The following is a 20,276-nucleotide window of genomic DNA, read 5'->3' on the forward strand; positions in this document are numbered from 1 at the left end:
GAGTTTATTCAACCAGAGGAGACTCTTCATTGAGGAGATGGTGGTGGTTTAGTAACACCGCGGGTGTGGGTGTGTGTGTGCACATGTGTGTGACTGATCTCATTAAGAAGCTATTTGTGCTCTGATGGTTTTATTGTTGCTGCGCTACAACCCAGAAAAGAGCTGAAAGAGCTCAGGGGTGATGACAGCAGTAGCAATAGAGGTTTTTAAGAATTGTCTATAAAGTAAAGAAACCCAATTTTTCCTGCTGTTTTCAAAACCTGGGATACGTTTCGTTCTGTAAGCTCTGAACGGACTCTTACAGCTCCCTGCAAAGCAGGAATCAAGTGTAAATTACCATCACTTTCACAAGGACAGGGACACGGGGGAAGTCAGAGTTTTAGAAACCGGTGTATTTTCGTTGCCAGTCAATCTCCCCTTTGTTTGCCCGGGCGGATCAATATGATCGATAGGCGAGCTAGCCGTCCGAGAGCAGAGAGCAAAAGCAGCGTGAAGCAGAAAACCTGCGGGGCTTTACAAACCCGCCTCCTTTCATCTCGGGCTGCTGTCTCCACCCTCGGTCCGTTGTGACTCCTCCTGGCGAGCGGTGATGCTGGAGTCTGCCGGCAGGGTACCAGCCCAGCCCGGGCAGTGCTCTCGCCCGCGGGCGGGGCGGGCGGGCGCTGCGTTCCCTGCCGCCGCCTCGGCAGCTCCCAGCTCCGCACGCTGTGTTTTCATGAATGCCTCAAACCAACTACGAGAAGATAGCTTTTTAGCCTGTGCGAATGAGCTGGAGTCTTGGAGGGATTAACCTGTCTGGTAATTGAATTTACAAAGATTGAAAGTCCAGGTGCTTTCGGGGGAGTGGAGGACAGGACAGGAATGGGACCGTGACTACATGGAGAACATCCTCTGGGGCTACGGCTCTCCCACACTCTGCTCCACTCACCCTTTGGCAGGGGACCATGGAGGACACATGCTGAGACTGAGTGCGGGGCAGAAGCAGCAGTGGGCTGGTGAAGATGGAGAATGACACAGGGAATGAGCAGAACCAAACTGGGCTACCACTGTCAAGCCAGGAGATCATTACACCTGAATACCAAGTGGTTACCATCCTCTTGGTCCTCCTCATCTGCGGACTGGGCATCGTGGGCAACATCATGGTAGTTTTGGTGGTCCTCAGAACCAAACACATGAGAACTCCCACAAACTGCTATCTGGTGAGTCTGGCTGTGGCAGATCTCATGGTGCTTGTGGCTGCAGGACTACCCAATATCACGGAAAGCCTGTATAGATCCTGGGTGTATGGATACGTGGGGTGTCTCTGCATCACTTACCTCCAGTACCTAGGGATCAATGCTTCTTCTTTTTCCATCACTGCCTTTACCATTGAGAGATACATAGCCATCTGCCACCCAATCAAAGCTCAATTCCTATGTACTTTTTCAAGAGCCAAAAAGATAATTATTTTTGTCTGGGCTTTCACCTCCATATACTGTATGCTCTGGTTTTTTCTGCTAGACCTTAATACAGTGGTCTACAAAGACACTACTGTTGTGTCCTGTGGCTACAAGGTGTCCAGGAGCTATTACTCTCCTATCTACATGATGGACTTTGGTATATTTTATGTTGTACCAATGGTATTGGCGACTGTCCTCTATGGCCTCATTGCTAGAATACTGTTCCTGAACCCCATCCCTTCGGACCCAAAAGAAAACTCTAAGGCATGGAGGAATGATGTGGGTCACCAAAGCAAGCCTGTGAATTCCAAGATGACTAACAGGAGTTTCAATAGCACTATTGCTTCTCGAAGGCAGGTAGGAACAGCAGTTTGAAACGGCTTTCTGAAACCTACAACCCACTTGTTTTAGAGATCACTAGTCTAAACCTGTGGAAGGGTGTAATATATATTCTCTTTTTTGCTAAGTAATCAAGCTGAAATTCTGTGATACATATACACATACATATAAATATGTATTTTTTCTTGCCTATTCATTATTACCTACTGCAAGGACTGAAAAACAAATAACATTTTGTTTCCTATATCAAAAAACAATTGGGAAGTGTCAATAAAGAATGAAATCTTTTTAACAATAGTTTCTTTATATGACAGCCTGTTAGTAATCCTGCCAAATACACAAATGACTCTTGAGTTATTTTTGAGATCTGAAGAGAAGGAACTAGACTGGGAGTTTAGGAGACTTGAGGTTTTGTCCCAGCTAAGGCACTGTCTCACTCTACAAATGCAGTCAAGTTGTTAGTTTTCCTGTCTAACTCTCCTGTGAAAAGTCTCCTTAAGCAAGTCTGTATATAAAAGTGGTTTGTAAATGCTAAGTATCTTTGTCATTCTGTCACATTCTCATAAAATATTTTTATGCATTGATGTCTCAAAACTGAGGCATAGGTTTGACTATCTTCTTTTTATATTGTTAGATATGTATGCTGCAATGTGTAATTATACAAGTAGAATATAGTTAGTAGATTAATTTATTGATATTTGCAATAAACCATACTGCCTCATACTCACACAGCATGCAGCAGGTAGCACAGTCAGGTGCAGTGTTGAGAAATGCAGGGTGCATCACTTCTTAGCTGGCTTTCAGGAGCAGGCTCCGGTTGGGTCAGGGAGCTTGATGCGAGCATGGACAAGTGATGCTCTATGCTCAGCAACTCGCTCACATCCCTCAGCAGCTGCTGCACGGCACCATAGAACATCGCTCTGCCAAGCAGTGTGCTTCTACCTCCCTGCACTGTACAGTTCCCTCAGGAAGCAAAGCTGAGCTGTGCACACCTTTTCAGACAAGCTGAGTGCCCCCGTTGGGTGATGGGTCAACTTTATATTCTTATTTTGTGTAGATTTCTGCTGTTTAATGAGACTGTTTTCCCTTATTATAGAGATGGTACTGACCTCAGAAGTTAACTGAGCTGCCTGCTAGGGCACCAAGTGCTTGCAGAGCACTAAAACCATGTTTTGAAATGTACAGCAGAAACCTGGGCTAGATTATATTTAATTATGTGTCTCCAATTATAGTTAATAGTCAGATTAGAGGTGTTTAATTTTGGTTTTCTTTGTCCATTAATTAGTAGAAGAAGATAATCTGCTTTTAAGTTCTCAGTATCACTTTAGTATACATGCTTTTTACATTGAAAATTGCTGTATGTGGATACTTCCATACTACAAAACCAAAAAGTGAGGATTATAATGTGATGTGGTTTATGTCTTGTAAAGACAGAAAAACTTTTTCTAAAAGCCTAAGTAACTTGATTGTTTAAAGTATCATTATGAATAAAGTTAACATTTGTGTATAGTACAACATAGGAAGGAAAGCAAGGTTAGTGTGGTGTTATTAGTAATATGTAGCCAGTGGCAACAAATGGGAAAACACAAGTCCATATTCAAAAAAATCTAAAATCTCAACAGTTAGTGAAACACACAAATGAAAATTTCCTGCTGCACTGGCAAAGGCATGTATAGTTGACAGAATAGTTTGGCCTCATAGTGAGTTCTGCCATCATGTAAACTGTCTATATGCCTTCTCAGAACTGTGCTTGCACTACAGTGATGGAGTTGCATACGATGTCCATCCTGTGATCTGTAGAAAAAGTGACTGAAAATGTGGTGTACACTTTGTACTTCTGTGGCATTTCTCATATTTATCCAAGAGCATTTCTACAAAATGAAATTTGTGCAGGTTCCTGTAGTGGGTTGGCTCCAGCTGGCAGACAAACACCCACCCAGCCACTTGCTCATTCCCCTGCATAGCAGAACAGGGGAGAAAATGGGAAGAACAGGAGCAAGAAAGCTCCTGGGTCAAAATAAGGACAGGAAGATAATTTATCAGTTATTGTCATGGGCAATGCAGACTTGACTTCGGGAAAATGAATTTAATTTATTGCCAGTTTATTGCCACAAGTTACATTCAGTCCCTTCCATGAGGCAACTGGCAGCACAGGGTGAGTTGCAGTCAGGTTGCAGAGGTTTGTCTCTGTTACTCCTTCCTTCTCACTCTTTTCCACTCTTTCAGTATGGGTCCTCCATGGGTTGCAGTCCCTTCAGGTGGTGCCTGCTTTGCCAAAGAGTGCCTCCTCCTCTGACTTTGGTGTTCCCTCTACTGTTTCTCACTCTTGTTCTGTTTGCCCCTCTCTTTCTCTTTCCAGCATCTTTGCCATTTCTTAAATATATTTTCAGAGGCACTGCCAGCTCAGCTGTGTGCTGTGGTAGGTCAGCTGGAACTAGATAGTATCGCTTGTGTCCAGCACAGGGCAGGCCCAGGCCTCTTCTCAAAGAGGCCACACCTGCAACCTCCCTACTGTAAAAACCTGGACATGGAAATTCAATATAGTTCCATTGAGTGATTATGATTAATTATTATTATAATTAACCTATTTTGAGCTCACATTTATATAATATACCAGAATGAAACAGTAAGTTAGATAGGTTTCCTCAGCCTTCACGAAGAATTAACTTAGGAATTTCATAACCATTTTTGACAATTAATCCAACATGACAGTATGTGAATTGATTTCCCCACTCAGTCTGACCTGGATTGCTTGACTAATCTGGATTTAGCTTGACCCAGACTGCCAGGTCATACCATTTTCTTTAATTTTTGTGGGACTTTGCGTTATCTCATCTATGTTTGGAAAGCCTTCCATTGTTAAAAAAAGGTCAAAACTTGCTTTTTGCCTGGTTAAGAAAGCATTTTCTCTCCTACTTTGTCATACAGTGGCTGTGTTTTAGCTGAAGAGCACTATCTGAAGCTGTTTCACGGCAGAACTAGACTGTATTGTCCTGTTGTGTTTTTGACTTTTTTTTAAACTTATATTATTTTCTTAGCATATAGCTATAGCTATATATGTGCTGGCAGCTTTGTGTCTCTATGTCTACTTCCAATACTTCTATATACAGTCAATACTTTCTATTGTGAGTCATACAATTATGCAATTACAATTGTTTTCTTCAAAAATGACAATATATCACTTAGGTTTCTGGTATGAGATTTAGCCCAGAATTAGAAGCTGACAGACTAAAAATGCGAAGACCAACTTGGAAGCCACCCTTGATTCAACAGCTAGGATGCTTCCTCACACCTGGCACCAATGGAAAGAACAGAGCAAGGGAGAAACAACCCTGATATGGCATTTAAAATAGCTCTGTGCTCACGAAGAAAGCAAATATAGAGTAAAATAACCATTTCCTTACAACTATGGAGGAGAGCTATCTAAGCTGAGGCAAGAGAGGAGTGGGAAGCCCAGCAGTGAGGTAAGCAGGGTGGGAGGGAGGTGAGTATTGCTGAAGGAGAATAGATAGACCATGTTCAGTTTCATTAGAACAGATATTTTCAGTCTCTCATGTAAACAGACATAACACCATCACTGAAGGGGAAAAAAGTTGTCAAGTAGTCAGAGGACTTCCATTTACAAAACAATATTCTGTAATTTAGAAGGAAGGCCTGGAATATATTTTAGAATGGTGAGTTAAGCCTATTTTAACATAATTTCCATGTGAGATGCCTAGGAATGAGCTCAGAATGACGCTATAGTACAACTCCACTGAACGAAAATCAGCTCTTCCAGGTAAAAAGTGGTCCTCTGCTTACTCATTCCATTCCGTGCATTCACCCTTCCACTCACATGATTTAAAAGCTACTGTACTATGTTAGCTCTAGTAAATATTTATTTCATTCCAATGTTTGGAAAGCTAACAGGAACAAAATCTGTTTACTAAATGATCAGTACCCCCATATCAACAACCACCAATGGACAAAGCCTTCAAAGTACTCTTCAGGGCATCCTGAAGTTTTCATTCAAAGCACTGCAAGAAAAAACTGAACAGGGAAGACAAACAAAAAAAAACAGGTACAAAAATCAGTCCTTTTTTTGAAATGTTGAAAGAGAAGGAAAGGCAAAAAATAAGATTTCTTTTCTCATAAAGTATCTCCATTTCCAAGACATTTTTGTTCCACTGAACAACAGCTGCTACCTCTGATATTGGACAATGAAATTGTCCATGAAAATTACATGTTGTTTACACTGCAGACAAAAGTTCTACCAAGAAAAGGAGCATCAATGCATGTCCATAGGATGTGTCAAACTCCATTCTTACATCCACTTCTGATGAGCTAAATCAATCCCACTCTTGCAATAGTTCTTCTGTTTTAAAGAACTGTACTGGATAGCAGGGTGTGATAGGGTTTTATTTGACAGTCAGGCACTCCTTCATACATGGGAGTACATTTCTAATTCACTTTGTACATCAGGCTCCTGGTGTCCCAGAAGGAACAGAAAACAGTTCATTCTGCCTCTTCTTTATCAGAAACTAAATCCAGCTGATCCTCTCTTTACAGAAAGCCATAAGAGTAATTTATTGCCTTTGCAGAGCTTTTGATCAGCCATTAAAAGTCAGTAGGCAACACTTGACCTTCTCCTGAGGAAAGATCTCTGCCAGAAGAAGGGGAGATATTGGTCTGCTCCATTTTCAGAGGAATCAGTTTGTGCTCAAGGCTATGTGGCATTAAGCCCTGAGGAATCAACTAGTGTTACACTTCGTTTTAGTATTGAAACATGCAGGTAAAACTTCAAGCCTGTGTTTAGTTTGTGACTAAAGAAAAATCTTAAACACCTATTAGGTCTGATGGAGCTGGTGATGACTGTGTTGAATGGGCTTTCAGCTATGCTTTGCAAAAAAAATAACCTTGCTAGACTGAAGTTTGTATATAGCTGAACAATACCAAAGCATTTGACTGCCAATAGGGGGTCTCGGTAATAAACAGTGACATAGTGTTTTTTCCAACACTAAGATTAGTAGAAGATGAAAAGGTGACTAAGAGTAAGGTGAGACCTTTCTGACCACAAAGAAACTCTAGAATATTTCTGCTGAGTGATTTGCATCATTTGAACCTGAGAAAACAATGAAATAATTCTGGTGTACACATTTCCTCAAATTAAACAGGAGGGAAGTTGAGAAAACAAAATTTTCCAACACCCTTCAGTTGAATCTAGGTCACAGTAGATGAAACTTCAAAGCTTGTCAAAGGGAAGATCAATGATTGCAAGATGATATCATGACAAAGAATATCTCTTAATGCCAGACAGTTCAAAGTCCCATTTGCTTGATTCAGAGCCAAAGATGGAACTTCAATGCAAATTCAATATTAAGATTTATTTAACAACATGTGGTCATTTGGTCAGATGATCACAGGTCCCAAGGAGGTGAACTGAAGTTGATTTCTACTCACTCACCAGAAAATACAGACTATGAATTTGGAGCTGTCCAATTAAAGACATAACTTGAACATGTAAGGAATCCTGGACCTCATGAAGCTCTGGGAGACTGTAACTGTTGTCATAGAACTAGGGTAAAAACTGCATGCAGTGGCAAGAAAGATTGAACATGATCCAAAGGATCATGAGCCATCAAGGGACTTTGTTCCAGATCCCTCAGGACCTTAGATTAAAGAAATTTCCCTCTAATACTTTGTTATAAATTAACAGAATCACTGAGGCTGGCAGGCGTCTCTGGAGATCATCTAGTCCAACCCCAACGGCAGTACCACTTCAGTGATGCTGTGGTAGGCTGAAGACATCTGGCTTGTTAGCTGTTCTTCTGCCACTTTGCTTTAGTTTCTTCACTGAAGTTGCAAAGGCAGATGCAACAGTTAGATATTTTATTTATCAGGCATGCATATAATTGCATTAGCCTACCAATTTGTGTCTGCATTTCCAAAATGGCCTGTTACTGGTACTTGCAAACCATCCATATTGTTAAGTTTCCAGAAAACACATTCACTGACTATATCCTAATCAAAATTAATATCAATCAAGAAAACATTAACTGCAGTTACAGGTGTTTATTGCACGTAAATAGGAATGTGTGTGCATAAATTCAATCTGGAAAGAATAAAGTGCCTGTACCAAAGGCTTGACCAGATTGTCCATTACAGACAATTGCAGACAAACCAAATTCAATATAATCAGCTCTATAATCAGCCTCTATCAAGCAGCAGTTCATATTCAACTTACATTCACACACATTAGAGTTTCAACTTTATACATACCTGAAATTCAAGTTAGTAATTCTTTAGTCTTTACCCATAGTATTCCTTTTTGTATCTTTGCACCATAAAGTACTGTAAGTATCAAAATAAATCTCAACACTTCTTTTTCTTTGCTTTTTCATATACAGCACCACCACAATTCCACTTACTTCTAAACTGTCTTTGCTTGCAGAAATAAAAGAAATAAATATTCCTATTTGAACTTTGGAAGATTTAGCCACTTATAGTTACTGTGTAGGAGAATTAATTCAGAGCAGACATGTACCTGTGTTGGTAATAGTTAAAAGTTGATCAGAGTTTCCCCTCCTGTCCATTTTAGGCATTCTATTCCCAAACTTTTTATTAAAAACACAGGGGAAGAAAGGTTTCATTTCATGCCTAGAAAATGTGTTAGTCAAAGTATTCAGAGCAGATTTCACAATAAAACAAAGGTTCACTAATAAGTAACACCAACCAACATTAAATGTTTCTTTACAGCATAGAGTACAAGAGAGAAAAGGTATTTCTGCCTTTTATTTTTCTCTGTGGGTGCTTAATTTTGCTAATAGTTTGGTGGGTTTTTTTTCTAGCAGCACAGGTAATAGGATCCCTCAGCGTTTCTTAAACATGAATGCTTTTTATTCTGAAGATCTGAATCATTTTGTTCTGCTCAGAAGCAAGAAAATGTCCTGAAGACCCAGGCATTGTGGGAAGGAAGAAAAGAGTGAGAGAACTTAAAACTGAAGGATAGAAAAGGGGTTTGCCTGTCACACAGGAAAACTTTGAAAATGTGAGGAAAATTAAATCCTTTTTTCTAAGAGTACCTGTTGTGTGAGCTACCTTGTCAAGCAGCTCATTACCTTTTAAAATAGGGCAAGAGGCCAGGGGAAGCAGATAGGAAACAAGGAGGCAATCTAGTCCCCTTTTTATAGCAGCTGATATGCTCATGGAATCACAACCTGAGCTGTGTGCTTCCTTTTCTCTTTCACATATGCTCCTCATCTGTCCGGTCCTCCATCAGATCCTGGTTCTGGCTGTATTGATCTCTCCCACACTTCCAATTTATCCCATGTAGCTCAGCCAACAGATCCCAAATTTTTTTCTTGTCCATCCATAATATGAACACTGAATTACATATTTGCAGGTAGATTTCATACTTTCCCCAAAGGAATTCCTAGTTTCCTCAGGTATCAAGGGGACTGTGAAAAAGACATACAACCTTAGATCGCAAATGTGTTTGTTTATACTTGAGATGGAATCCAACTCACTTAACCCTATGTATATGTCACAAAGTTAATTGCTTAGTCCAATCAAATCATCTAAGGTCCCTCCATGGTCAATTAAAGCCAATGGCATCCTGGCTTGTATCAGAAATAGTGTGACCAGCAGAAGTAAGGAGGTGATCATCCCCCTGTACTCTGCACTGGTGAGGCCACACCTGGAGTATTGTGCCCAGTTTTGGGCACCTCAATACGAGAGAGACATCGAGGTGCTGGAGCGAGTGCAGAGGAGGGCAACGAAGCTGGTGAAGGGCCTGGAGAACAAATCCTATGAGGAGAGATTGAAGGAGCTGGAACTGTTCAGTTTGAGGAAAAGAAGGCTGAGGGTAGACCTCATCACTCTCTACACCTACCTGAAAGGACATTGGTTTAGAGGTTGGTGCTGGTCTCTTCTCACAGGTGATTAGTGATAGAACAAGAGGGAATGGCTTTAAACTCCAACAGGGGAGGTTCAGACTGGACATTAGGAAAAAACTTTTCACAGAAAGAGTGGTTAGACAGTGGAATAGGCTGCCCAGGGAGGTGGTGGAGTCACCATCCCTGGATGTGTTTAAGGGTCGTTTAGATGAGATGTTGGGGGATATGGTGTAGGTGAGAACTTTGTAGAGTAGGGCTGATGGTTGGACTCGATGATCCCAAGGGTCTTTTCCAACCTGAATGATTCTGTGATTCTGTGATTCTAGAGGAAGTCCTCTCTTAGACATTGATGCAGTACATGATGACCTGCCCCCCAGAGAAACCCCTCTGTTCTCTCACAGCAGAGCAAGCACAGATTACAGTTTATAATGCAAGATAAATTTTCTGTGGCTTACATGAAATCCTCAATCATATTACTTGTTTTCGTTTGCAGTGTTATTATATCAAAACCTTAATTCTGTTATTTATTTAATCCTCCTCCTCATTGTACAACTTCTTTTGGATTACAAAATCACAGACTGGCATATACAATCTCTGTGCATTGCAATGAACACCACCAAGCAAAAGAAAGAAAGATAATATTACATGCCTTTAAAACACCAAAGTGACTCTATGGCACAGTAAATTAGTAAATATGACTATTACTTTTACCTATGTAAGACTGTAAGAAAGATTAGTATTCAAAGAAGAAGGAAGCAACTACCAAACTGTGAGTATCATGAAAATGTGAGTAATGAAAATGTCTCGTAAAAACACTCCATTAGAATGACAAGGTTTTGGAACAGGAAGGAAAAGGAGAATACTGGTTCAGAATTAAAATATTGGGAATCTGTTTAGTAAAAAACATTTTAAATATTTTTCAGAATATTCTCAGAAAACAAAAGATAGGGCTTGAAGAATAGTTTCATGCAGCCAGGAACACATACAATCTGAAGCACTTCACTATCATTCAAAGTACACTTGAAATTTGGACTAAAATGGATTTGCTCAAAGCCTTTTAATCATGTTTTCAGTCTCCTTAACTGAGAATAATTTGTACTCTGAGTATAGAATATGCAGTGCACATCCACAAGAAAAGAGCAATCAGTGTATGCTTGCCTTCACCTGAGTAATGAATGAGGATGCTAATGCCGCTGCTTTCAGTGAGATTTGGTGTATGGTTACAGGTAATAAAAAGCAGGTTCTTAAAAAAGTTTATCCTCTTAGCACTCCACTGACGTCAGATAATTAGTTCCTCCCAAATGATGTTTCGTTATGGTTCATATGAAGTGATTTGGAAAAGGATTACTTAAGCAAAGTGGACCAAACTTTCCCGTAAGCTATTTCTGTGCAGCCCCATCCACCCCAATGAAGATTTCTGGTGCGGATAAGAAAGTAGCTTTGGCCTAAATCATGTGTTTAGAAGCTGGGTTCATCCATAAAGGCAAATTCAGGTGTGAAAAAAGCCCAGGACATGCTTGCAGAATCTTTGGGTCAGAAGCTTCAGCCTGCAGTGGGGTGACAAGCCCTCTGACCACACTGGGGACAAAGTGAATGGTGTCAGAACACCTTCTAGGAGCTGCTGCCATTTACACATAGGTCATGCTCTGAGGTAGCTAAGCATGCAAAGCCACTGCCTCCAGAGCCAGCTTAGGGAGGATTTACCAATGAGCAAATAATTATCTGAACTCAGAGCCTCACAGTGGGTCTCAGAGACACAACTGCTAGTGGTCAGATAGATCAGACAATGGAATTTCTGTCTGGCGGTTGAGAGCTTGTGTCAGATTTGTGATTTTTGGCAGCTTTGGAAGGATATGCACTGCAGCTAGTTTAAAATTATGGTGAATTCTCCTCACTGTCCTGCACTGACTGAACCACCAAGAGGTGCCACTAAAGAGGTGTCATCCATGGCCACATGTTTCTGCCTCTTCTCTTGCACTGACTGTAGACTCTGTGGCAGTTTATGGGTACAAGAGTTGGATCACTGACCTAAGCAAACCAAAAGCCAGCTCTACAGAGAGGTGCTTAATTTCAGGTTGAACCAGCAGTCTGACCTGACCCACACCCTCATTTTTGGGGCCAGCACAAAGAGGGAGGTGAGAACAGGATGCTTTTTTAGCTGCAGTCATAGGTTACTTTCGCTTCAGTTTATGTCAAGACCAGGAAATTGTGGAGTCTGAGCACTGCAAGACAATGTCTTGACATAAAACCTGACAGTGAGAAGCTAACCTCTTGGCATTTTAAAACACATTCGAATCTGCAGACTGAATTGATCTCAGCTCAGGGCACTTTGTGTTGTGATCATGATTTTTTTATCTGGTGTTAAGAGACAGTTCTAATACATTGTCAAATCACAGTCTCAGTAAGATGAACATGGCAGCAGGACAAGCGAGTGGTGTTAGATAGTAGGAATGCACATCAAGCTGCCAGTATACATAAATTTAGCTAATAGTTTGCACACTACATACATATATGTCTTTTAGGCATATAGGACACAGTCACTTGAAGAGTAACAGCATTTTTTCATTGCTGTAGAGTATTAGTTGTGTGACTAAAATATCCCTTTCCTGACAGTAAGATCAATTTAATTCTAGCTCGACCCAGGATTCAAACTGGCAGCTGCACCATTGTAAGTGATTCTCCGGGCAATTGTTCATCAAAGACATGCTCAGAAGAAATGTAAATTGCCAATGATCAGTAGGTATGATAATAGAGTTCCCTGCTGATCTTCTGGTAGCGAAGTACTTTGATGCCTGTGTAGACAATTATCCACTTGCCTTCTGAATGCCTGAGCTGATGCAACACATCTGTTAGATGGGCTCAGTCCCATTGTTAATCCAAGCTCCACAAATGGTTACTTTCTTCCTTCAAATGTGAATTATTTTCCATAATGAATGATTATTCTCAGTCGAATGGATATGCTCAGTTTGGAGGCATAGACTGGAGCTGAGCTGGAGGGAGGAGACGCAGCAGGTGAGGAGTCCTGTGTCTTCCTTAGCCAGAGTGGGTCAGTACTGGGTCACCTCACTCTTTGCAGCCATGTTGACAGGACTGGTTGTTTTAGAATTGGTTCAGAAATAAGGAAAAATCATTCTTCCAGCTACCTGAGACATTCACATTTGCATTTTGCTCTATTACAATGACTGTGCACAACAAACAAGAAAAGTAGTCTATAAGTCATAAGGAAATGTATCAGTCAAGTGACAAAAAAAGGAGATAATATTTCTCAGTCTCATTTTTTACTTCTACTGAACACAGCTATAGGGAAATCAAAAGTGAGGGTGAAGGGAGGAGAATTATAGGACAAAATTATAGCCTTTTAATATGTACATTTAAAGATAGGTAGATAAATAGATAAAGATGCATTAATTTGTAGAGTAACTTTGCTCTTCATCTCATTCTTTATCATAATATCTATAACAAAACCCAACAAATTGGGTTATATGTGTATGTGTCTTTCTGGATAGTTAGAAGAAAATACATCCCTTAGGCAATGAGATGGCAGACTTTCTGTATAACGAGCTATCTGATCAGAAGACAAGAGAATTGTATACTCTCCTATAACTTCAAACTCAAAAAGACACCTAAAGCTAGCATGTATTTATGAGTGATTTTAGTGGAGTTATCTGTCTGTCCTCCTGGAAACAACTGAAACTCTTATTGATCTACATCTATCCTTTCTGCAAGCAATGAAATTATAACCCATACAGTCAGAATGTATCCTGTGGTTACAGGAGTTGCTGTTTCACTGAAGTATAACTTCAGGTACTCAGAAAGAAGGAATAAAGCAAAGGTAAAACTAAGTTCTTTAAACTAATCTGTCAATAGACAACAATAGTTTTATGTCAAGAAGAAAGGCAAACAGCAAAAAAAAAAAGAATCAAAAGAAGCAGTTGTAACTCACCAAAATCAGTGTCAATGCACACACAGTTCACCAAGTCATCTCCTGATTTACACGAGGCTGTGCCACCATGCTATCCCACTGTCACATCTCACTGTACTTTCTATTATTATGTTTATTAACATATTTCAAACATTCTTTAATGTAGAGACTAGAGAATACCATATATACTAGAATTAAATTATTTACAAAAGAAAGACTTTTTACAGTGAGGTGTTTTCCTAATTTTTTAATCATTTCTTGTTCATTTCAGCTATCCTGGGTATCCCCAAAGGTTGTTTTTTCTCTATTCGAAACAAATTTACACAGTAGATGAAAGTTCTTATAATAATGAAGTTTTATTGATAATACTTCTTTTCCTGGTTCTGTAAACTTTGTCATTTGAGAGTAAACATCAAATAATGAAATTAATGGAGATCTGATTAAATACTGAAGATCTGAGGAATAGAAATAAATCTAATTTTTTTTTCATTACTTTTGACTGTGGAAATTCTTTCAGGGTGTCTGTTAGAGCAGATAATCTAAATAGGCTTCAGGTTCAATTACTCTATGAATTATACTAGTCTAAAGGAGGAGATTAATGTGGCTGGAAAAAATTACTTAAATCCCCATTTTTCCATTTGAATCAACACGTCCTTCCAGCTTGAGAAGTTCCAAAGTCTAAGGTCTACAACAATTAGCTTACTGGGATATCACCTGGAAAGAGTCATTTAACAAAAACTAGGAGGAATTTGGACCCAGGTTTTTTTGTCCTTCTTACTGTAGAAAACCTTTCTGAATCAAACATCAGAAATTCCCAGCTGAAGAGTCTGTCCATAGTTTTGCTTTGGCCCTAGAGATGTAGGAATGCACATGGTCCTTCCAAGATGAGTACTAACTTTCTGCCCTTCTTCTGTCTACCTCTGTGTTCCCTCAGGTTACCAAGATGTTGGCCGTGGTTGTGATCCTATTTGCATTTCTGTGGATGCCCTACCGCACACTGGTCGTGGTTAATTCCTTTCTCTCCAGCCCTTTCCAAGAAAACTGGTTCCTGCTATTCTGCAGAATCTGCATTTATTTAAATAGTGCTATCAATCCTGTAATTTACAATCTCATGTCCCAGAAATTCAGAGCAGCCTTCAGGAAACTCTGCAACTGCCAACAGAAACGGGAGAAGAAACCGGCCAATTACAGTGTGGCCCTAAATTATAATGTCATCAAAGAGTCTGATCATTTCAGCACCGAACTAGAAGATATTACTGTCACCAATACCTATCTGTCCTCTGCAAAATTGTCCCTTGGTGATACATGTTTGTCATCTGAGGTAACAGTTAACACATTTTAATGTTTACAAGTGTAAGGTCCTCATGAACCAGACCATGTTCACATGCAGGGGGCTGTGCTGGGCTAGCTTTCAGCTGGGACAGCACAGGAAATGACCAGGGAAGGCTGGCGGTGACAGATGACGCACCACCAAACAGGGCATGGCGGGGAGGGAGAACTGCCCGGCTCTGGAAAGTGATGCTCTCAGAGTGCCTTGTGCAGAGCATGATGTGTCTGGGAGGATCCAGGTTATAGGGAAGGATGAGGAGAAACATGTATGCTGAGCCTTTCTCCCTGAGGAGCAGAGGGCAAAGGTGGAACATCAGAGAGTGGTGCTCAGGCATGGTGCCTCATGTAAAAGTCTGCCAGGAGGGTGGGCACTGGTGCCTGAGCTGAGCGATTCCTCCCAGGCATGCTCTGGCTATCTGCAGGAGGGCTATGAGGCATTTTCTTGTGCCTCACTCCCTGGCTCCAGCTTGGGGTTAACTAGCCTGGTGCCACCATGCAGCTGATGCTAAGAGAAGACATGGATCTCCCCCACACCAGCACTCTGGTTCTGAGAGTGCTGAAAGCCACATCAGTTTCCATGCTGCCTGCACCATCCCTGTGTTTAGCACATCTCTCTAACCCACCTCTCTTCTACATGATGATGCATGTTACTGTTTGCATGATGATTTTCTACACAATGCTACTTAAATGCTGTTTGTAAACCTGTATACCTTAGATCTTACATATAGATGCTCCACAGAGAGGCTGAGTTTTTTATTTCCTTTTGGAGATTATATGAGAATGAAAAATATTTTTTCTCAGTTTACTTCTTCTCTCCTCATTTTCAGGCCTGAGGCCCACCTTGTTCTGAGTACGCAGTCATGTAAAACCTTTGGATGCTCTGTTTCCACCAACCTGTATGAAATATAAAGGCATTTCTACTCTCAGAATTGCAGGAGTTACCATATATCTCTACACACCTGTCTGCGTCCTACAAGAAAATGCAGTCTCTTGGGAAGTGAAAAGAATATACTACTGAGTCTAACTGAACGAAGCACATAACACAACATAACTTTAAGCAGGTGAGTTGGCTTCAGAGGAATACCCAAATCCTTCGTCTCATGTATTGGCGTGGTCTGCGTTCTCAGAAAGAGCAAGGCTGCTGAGGACATCTCCATGGATGCAGAGCGGGGCAGTGGATGATGCTCCTGCATCATGAATGAAAAGCACTTGCCTTTTCATTTTAGCAAGGAGAGGGAGCGAGACCACTTCTTCTTGAGACTTTTACCTCAAATTATGGGGAGTCAGTTTTAAAACCAGGCAGAACGCGATACCTGTGGACATTCGCTGGGGGCAGGCTGGCCCCTGAAGCCTGTGAAGCACAGGAGCTGGCAGAGCTTTGACTGGAGCAGAGCCAGCAGCTGAACCCATACAGGCTGTGTTGCAGTGTTTTCTAAATCCTCTGCACTGAGGCTTTTCCTTATGTACTGGGGCCCTGAGCTTGTCTGCCCGAGCAGCACAGGCCACCAGATACATGCAGTGGGGTTTGTGTTTGTGCAGATGCTCCATCACCATGGTGTCTGAACACTCTCACAACTGGAAGGGGAATGTCCAGACTCTTTGCTGCTTTTAAAATAATATGGAAAATATATAATGACAAAGTCACATGGCAGATAAGCAGGCAAAGCTGACTGGAGTTCAAGAGTCAAAAGAGAAGAATATCAACGTTATTCTAGAGTTAGTACCTAACAGTCACATCTCATAAATACAATACTATAACAGTGACACACACTTTGAACAAACCTTTGCTTGATGTGAAATTACAGAGTTTTATGGCATTTTATGGTTTATACTTCCTTAAAGCTACAGTTTGCCACCATAAGTCAAGGAGAGGTATCAGTTAGGCATCTATCCAGTGCTTTCAGACCAGGCCCTAGCTCCCATTTCTTTTCTTACTTAAAAAGTGATCAGACCTCCAGGACAAGCAGCAGGCAAAGAGCATATGTACCACAGAAACCTGGTTATACTCTCAGAAAAACAACTGGCTGGGATAAGAACGGAGCTAAGTATTTGTGTAATAACAGTAACACGAACTTACACTTTTATCTTTACCCTTTTCAGAGTACAGACTGAACCACAACTCTTACAGACTGAGAATATCAGAAGTAAATTCGCACCTTTATTTGCCTTTTTGCTCAAAAAGTTATTTTCTGTTTTTTCAGCCTCTGTCTCCATAGTTCTTTTTTTTTAGATGCTCAGGTGAGGTATTTAAGCCCATATTCTTAGTGAGGTTTTATCAAGGGCTAAAATCTATGTAGGTGATTTTATATGCACCATCACTTGGAATAACAAATGAAAAGGAATTATGTCATGCTGATGTTTATTTGTGCAAACAGAAATGATTATGCATGAAAATTTTGTGCACAAATGAAATATTTAAAATTACAGATTTAAGTTAAGGTGTGATTTTAACTTATAATGTGCTGTGACTATGGCTTTAAGGATGTTATTCATGAAATCCATGCTAATTTTGTAGTGATTCCTACACCTAACACTATGAAACTTTGCTAGATATCTTGATAATGTGATTTTAGATCTATTTCTGTGTTTGCTCTTCTAACAGCAATCAACCTTTTTTTTTGTACCTAGATGTTGTAGATTAGATATGAGGGCATGTATTTATTTAAAAATTTGTGTGATTTTAAGTTTATTAATAATATAGCAAACTTTTTTGCTAGAAGTAAAAGTAACTGGATGTCAACTACTGACTGCAGTAATGTAACTATCTTTATATACTTATTTTGCAAACAAATTCCTTTGCAACATTTAGTTTGAAAGAATTGTCTGATTGTTAGTAATATTGAAATCCATGTCTATATCCTCATTTAATGACTTTGATGTAAGAGATTGCATTCCGATTGCATTTTTATTTGGAACTTTACCCAGCACGTAACAGAAGAGATGCTGCTGTAGCATCTGACTTTTGGAGCTACACTGCTTCCCGTGTGAAATACCAAGATGTTGGAAGCTTCAGTGTTGGTAAATTGTGCAGCTGAAAATGGTCAGGTGTATTTAAAACACACCTGGGTTCAAATTAGTGCATGACCTCTTTGTGGACAGGGTTAAGGATATATCAAAGCAGCTCCAATGTATTTTGAAGGGGTTTATGATTCTCCTGTGGAAATGAATGGCACAAGTCAAATGGTGAAGGTCTCCCTAGCTTTCCTTCAAAAACAATTACCCAGTGTAACTGACTGAAGGACTGATACTGCTTCAGGAGCTGCTGCCATAGCTCCCCTACCACACAGTGAATGCTTGGATCACTCACTTGGCATTTGGAAGCAGTCAAATATTTCTTGGTTGTTTTTTAAGAAACAATCAGATCTGAGCATTGTCACCACGGAAAAAAACATTATTTCAACAATGTGCAAAGCTAAATTGTTCTTTCAACAATGTTGCATATGCTTATTTATTTCTCCACTATTGTATGAATTCTACTGTGTACAGTTGTTTTATTTGTCACAAAATGTAGTGAAATTTCAAAGCGATCTTTCAGTATTTTGTTATCTCTTCTTCAGACAGAATTGTTTCTTTGCTGTTTTTTTCTTTTCAATAAGAGATTGCTTTCTCCTCATTCTTTCTTTACTACTGGGATACAGTGATACAGAAATGCTAGTGAATTGGTTCAGGTGAAGGGATTGGGAGTCCAGAATTCCTTAATTTGGGAGCTGAATCCTGGAAATTTGAATTCACAAAAATATTCAAGAGCAGCTGATTTAGAAGGAATTTCTTTTTCTGATCTCATTCAGTCACTGCATGTGGTTTATAAATTTGTTTATTAATATGATCGTGAAATTGTTCAGAGAAATGTACTGCTGGTAAATGTCGTCCTAAAAAATGAAGAATTTTTGTTCAAAAGAAGCATTTTGTAATTCTTTGATGCATGCCACTGTGGAGATTAATTTGTGATGGATTTTTGTTGCTACTCTAATAAAATGTTGAGCAAGGTAATTTTACTACAACTTTAATTTTTTAACAACTGCTTGAATACCTTTCGCCTTGCTGTCCTTGGCATTGGACAGATAATGTAACAACATCTTTTGTCATCTCTAGGGGAATGAGCATCCTAAAAAAGCAAGTTTTGCTTCCTGGAGGAAGAGCAGTTTGCTAGTAGTCTAGCAGTTACAGTGCTTAAATGGGAGGGGATTCATGTGAATCTCCTACAAGGATTATTTATGCATTTTGCATTGCACAGCGTTAAACAACAACAACAACAACAACAACAACAAAAAAAAGGAGAAAAAAGTCATCCTGGGAGTAGGGACAGAAACTAGAAGCCACTTTCTTCTTTGGTCCCCACAATCAACTTAGTTGATTCCCTAGTTGATGAGTACTGCCTTGTTTTTCTGGTGATGCGCTTGGACCCAGCCTCAAGAGGATGAGTGGCCTGCTCTGATTTCTCTCCAGGTAATGCATTGGAGATTCACTCTCCCGGGGTGCAGGATATACACAAAGGCTGAATTTCCTAGAGTCTAGACTAAAGCACGTCTCTCATTTCTTGGGTAAATTCTCTATCACTAGTATTAAAGACAGATGGCTCATTGTCCCATAAAATCATGCTGACTTTTGTGAAGCCCAGGTAGCAAATGTCTTAATCTTTTTACTTGGTATTCAACTCAAGTTGTCTACATGGGGATGAATAACCCTGTAGTTAGTTAGTACATAGTAGGGATTGACATGCTGGAGAGCAGATCTGCAGATATGAAGCACTGTGGATCCTGGTGAACAAGTTGACCATGAGGCAGCAATGAGGCCTTGCAGCAAAGGTGCCCATGAACGTCCTGGGCTGCACTAGACAGCATTGCCAGCAGGTCAAGGGAGATAATCCTTTCCCTCTGTTTAGCATTGGTGAAACACATCTGGGGTACTGTGTCCAGTGCTGGGCTCCTCAGTACAAGAGAGTCATGGACATTCTAGAGTGAATCCAGTGAAGGTCCACAGAGATGATGAAGGAACTGGAGCATCTGACATATGAGGAGAGGCTGAGAGAGCTGGAATGGTTCAACTTGGAGAAGAGCAGGCTCAGGGGGATTTTACCACCATGTATAAATACCTGATGGGAGAGAAAATGGACCCTGGCTCTTCTCAATGTTGCTCAGTAACAGGACAAGAGGCAATGGGCACAAATCAAAACACAGCAAATTCCACTTAAACTTTAGAAAAAAACCCTTCTATTCTGAGAGTGGCCAAACACTGGAGCAGATTTCCCAGAGAGGTTATCAAGTTAAGGTTAAGTTCCTCCCTACAAACCTCACTCTGAGCTTTCAGATTATATCAACTGAATGTTTATTTGCTCCCATTCAGATAAACTTTGTTATTTGGTGAAGATGCAAA

The 20,276-nt window shown here is 40.3% G+C and overlaps 1 protein-coding gene across 2 annotated transcripts; it reads left to right on the top strand.

Annotated features, from left to right (window-relative positions):
• Positions 1–659: 659 nt before the first annotated feature.
• Positions 660–18,893, top strand: TRHR (thyrotropin releasing hormone receptor). 2 transcript variants are annotated; one of them, XM_074894403.1, is made up of 3 exons: positions 660–1,796; positions 14,509–14,895; positions 15,731–18,893. In XM_074894403.1, the coding sequence occupies exons 1-3, from the start codon at positions 1,002–1,004 to the stop codon at positions 15,734–15,736; spliced, it is 1,188 nt and encodes a 395-aa protein (XP_074750504.1). In that variant the 5' UTR covers positions 660–1,001; the 3' UTR covers positions 15,737–18,893. The 2 variants fall into 2 exon arrangements, with proteins under 2 accessions (XP_074750504.1, XP_074750494.1); XM_074894393.1 differs by lacking the exon at positions 15,731–18,893 and having other exon boundaries at positions 14,509–14,916.
• Positions 18,894–20,276: the final 1,383 nt, after the last annotated feature.

Source organism: Strix uralensis, chromosome 1 (genome assembly GCF_047716275.1).
Source record: "Strix uralensis isolate ZFMK-TIS-50842 chromosome 1, bStrUra1, whole genome shotgun sequence".
NCBI classification, from domain to species: Eukaryota; Metazoa; Chordata; class Aves; order Strigiformes; family Strigidae; genus Strix; species Strix uralensis.

What these genes read in the sequence shown, in the direction of transcription:
- TRHR (XM_074894393.1), top strand. Translation starts at nt 1,002, where the DNA reads ATGGAGAATGACACAGGGAATGAGCAGAACCAAACTGGGCTACCACTG. An exon ending in CTATTGCTTCTCGAAGGCAG is followed by an intron (nt 1,797 to 14,508) that starts GTAGGAACAGCA and finishes GTGTTCCCTCAG; the next exon opens with GTTACCAAGATGTTGGCCGT.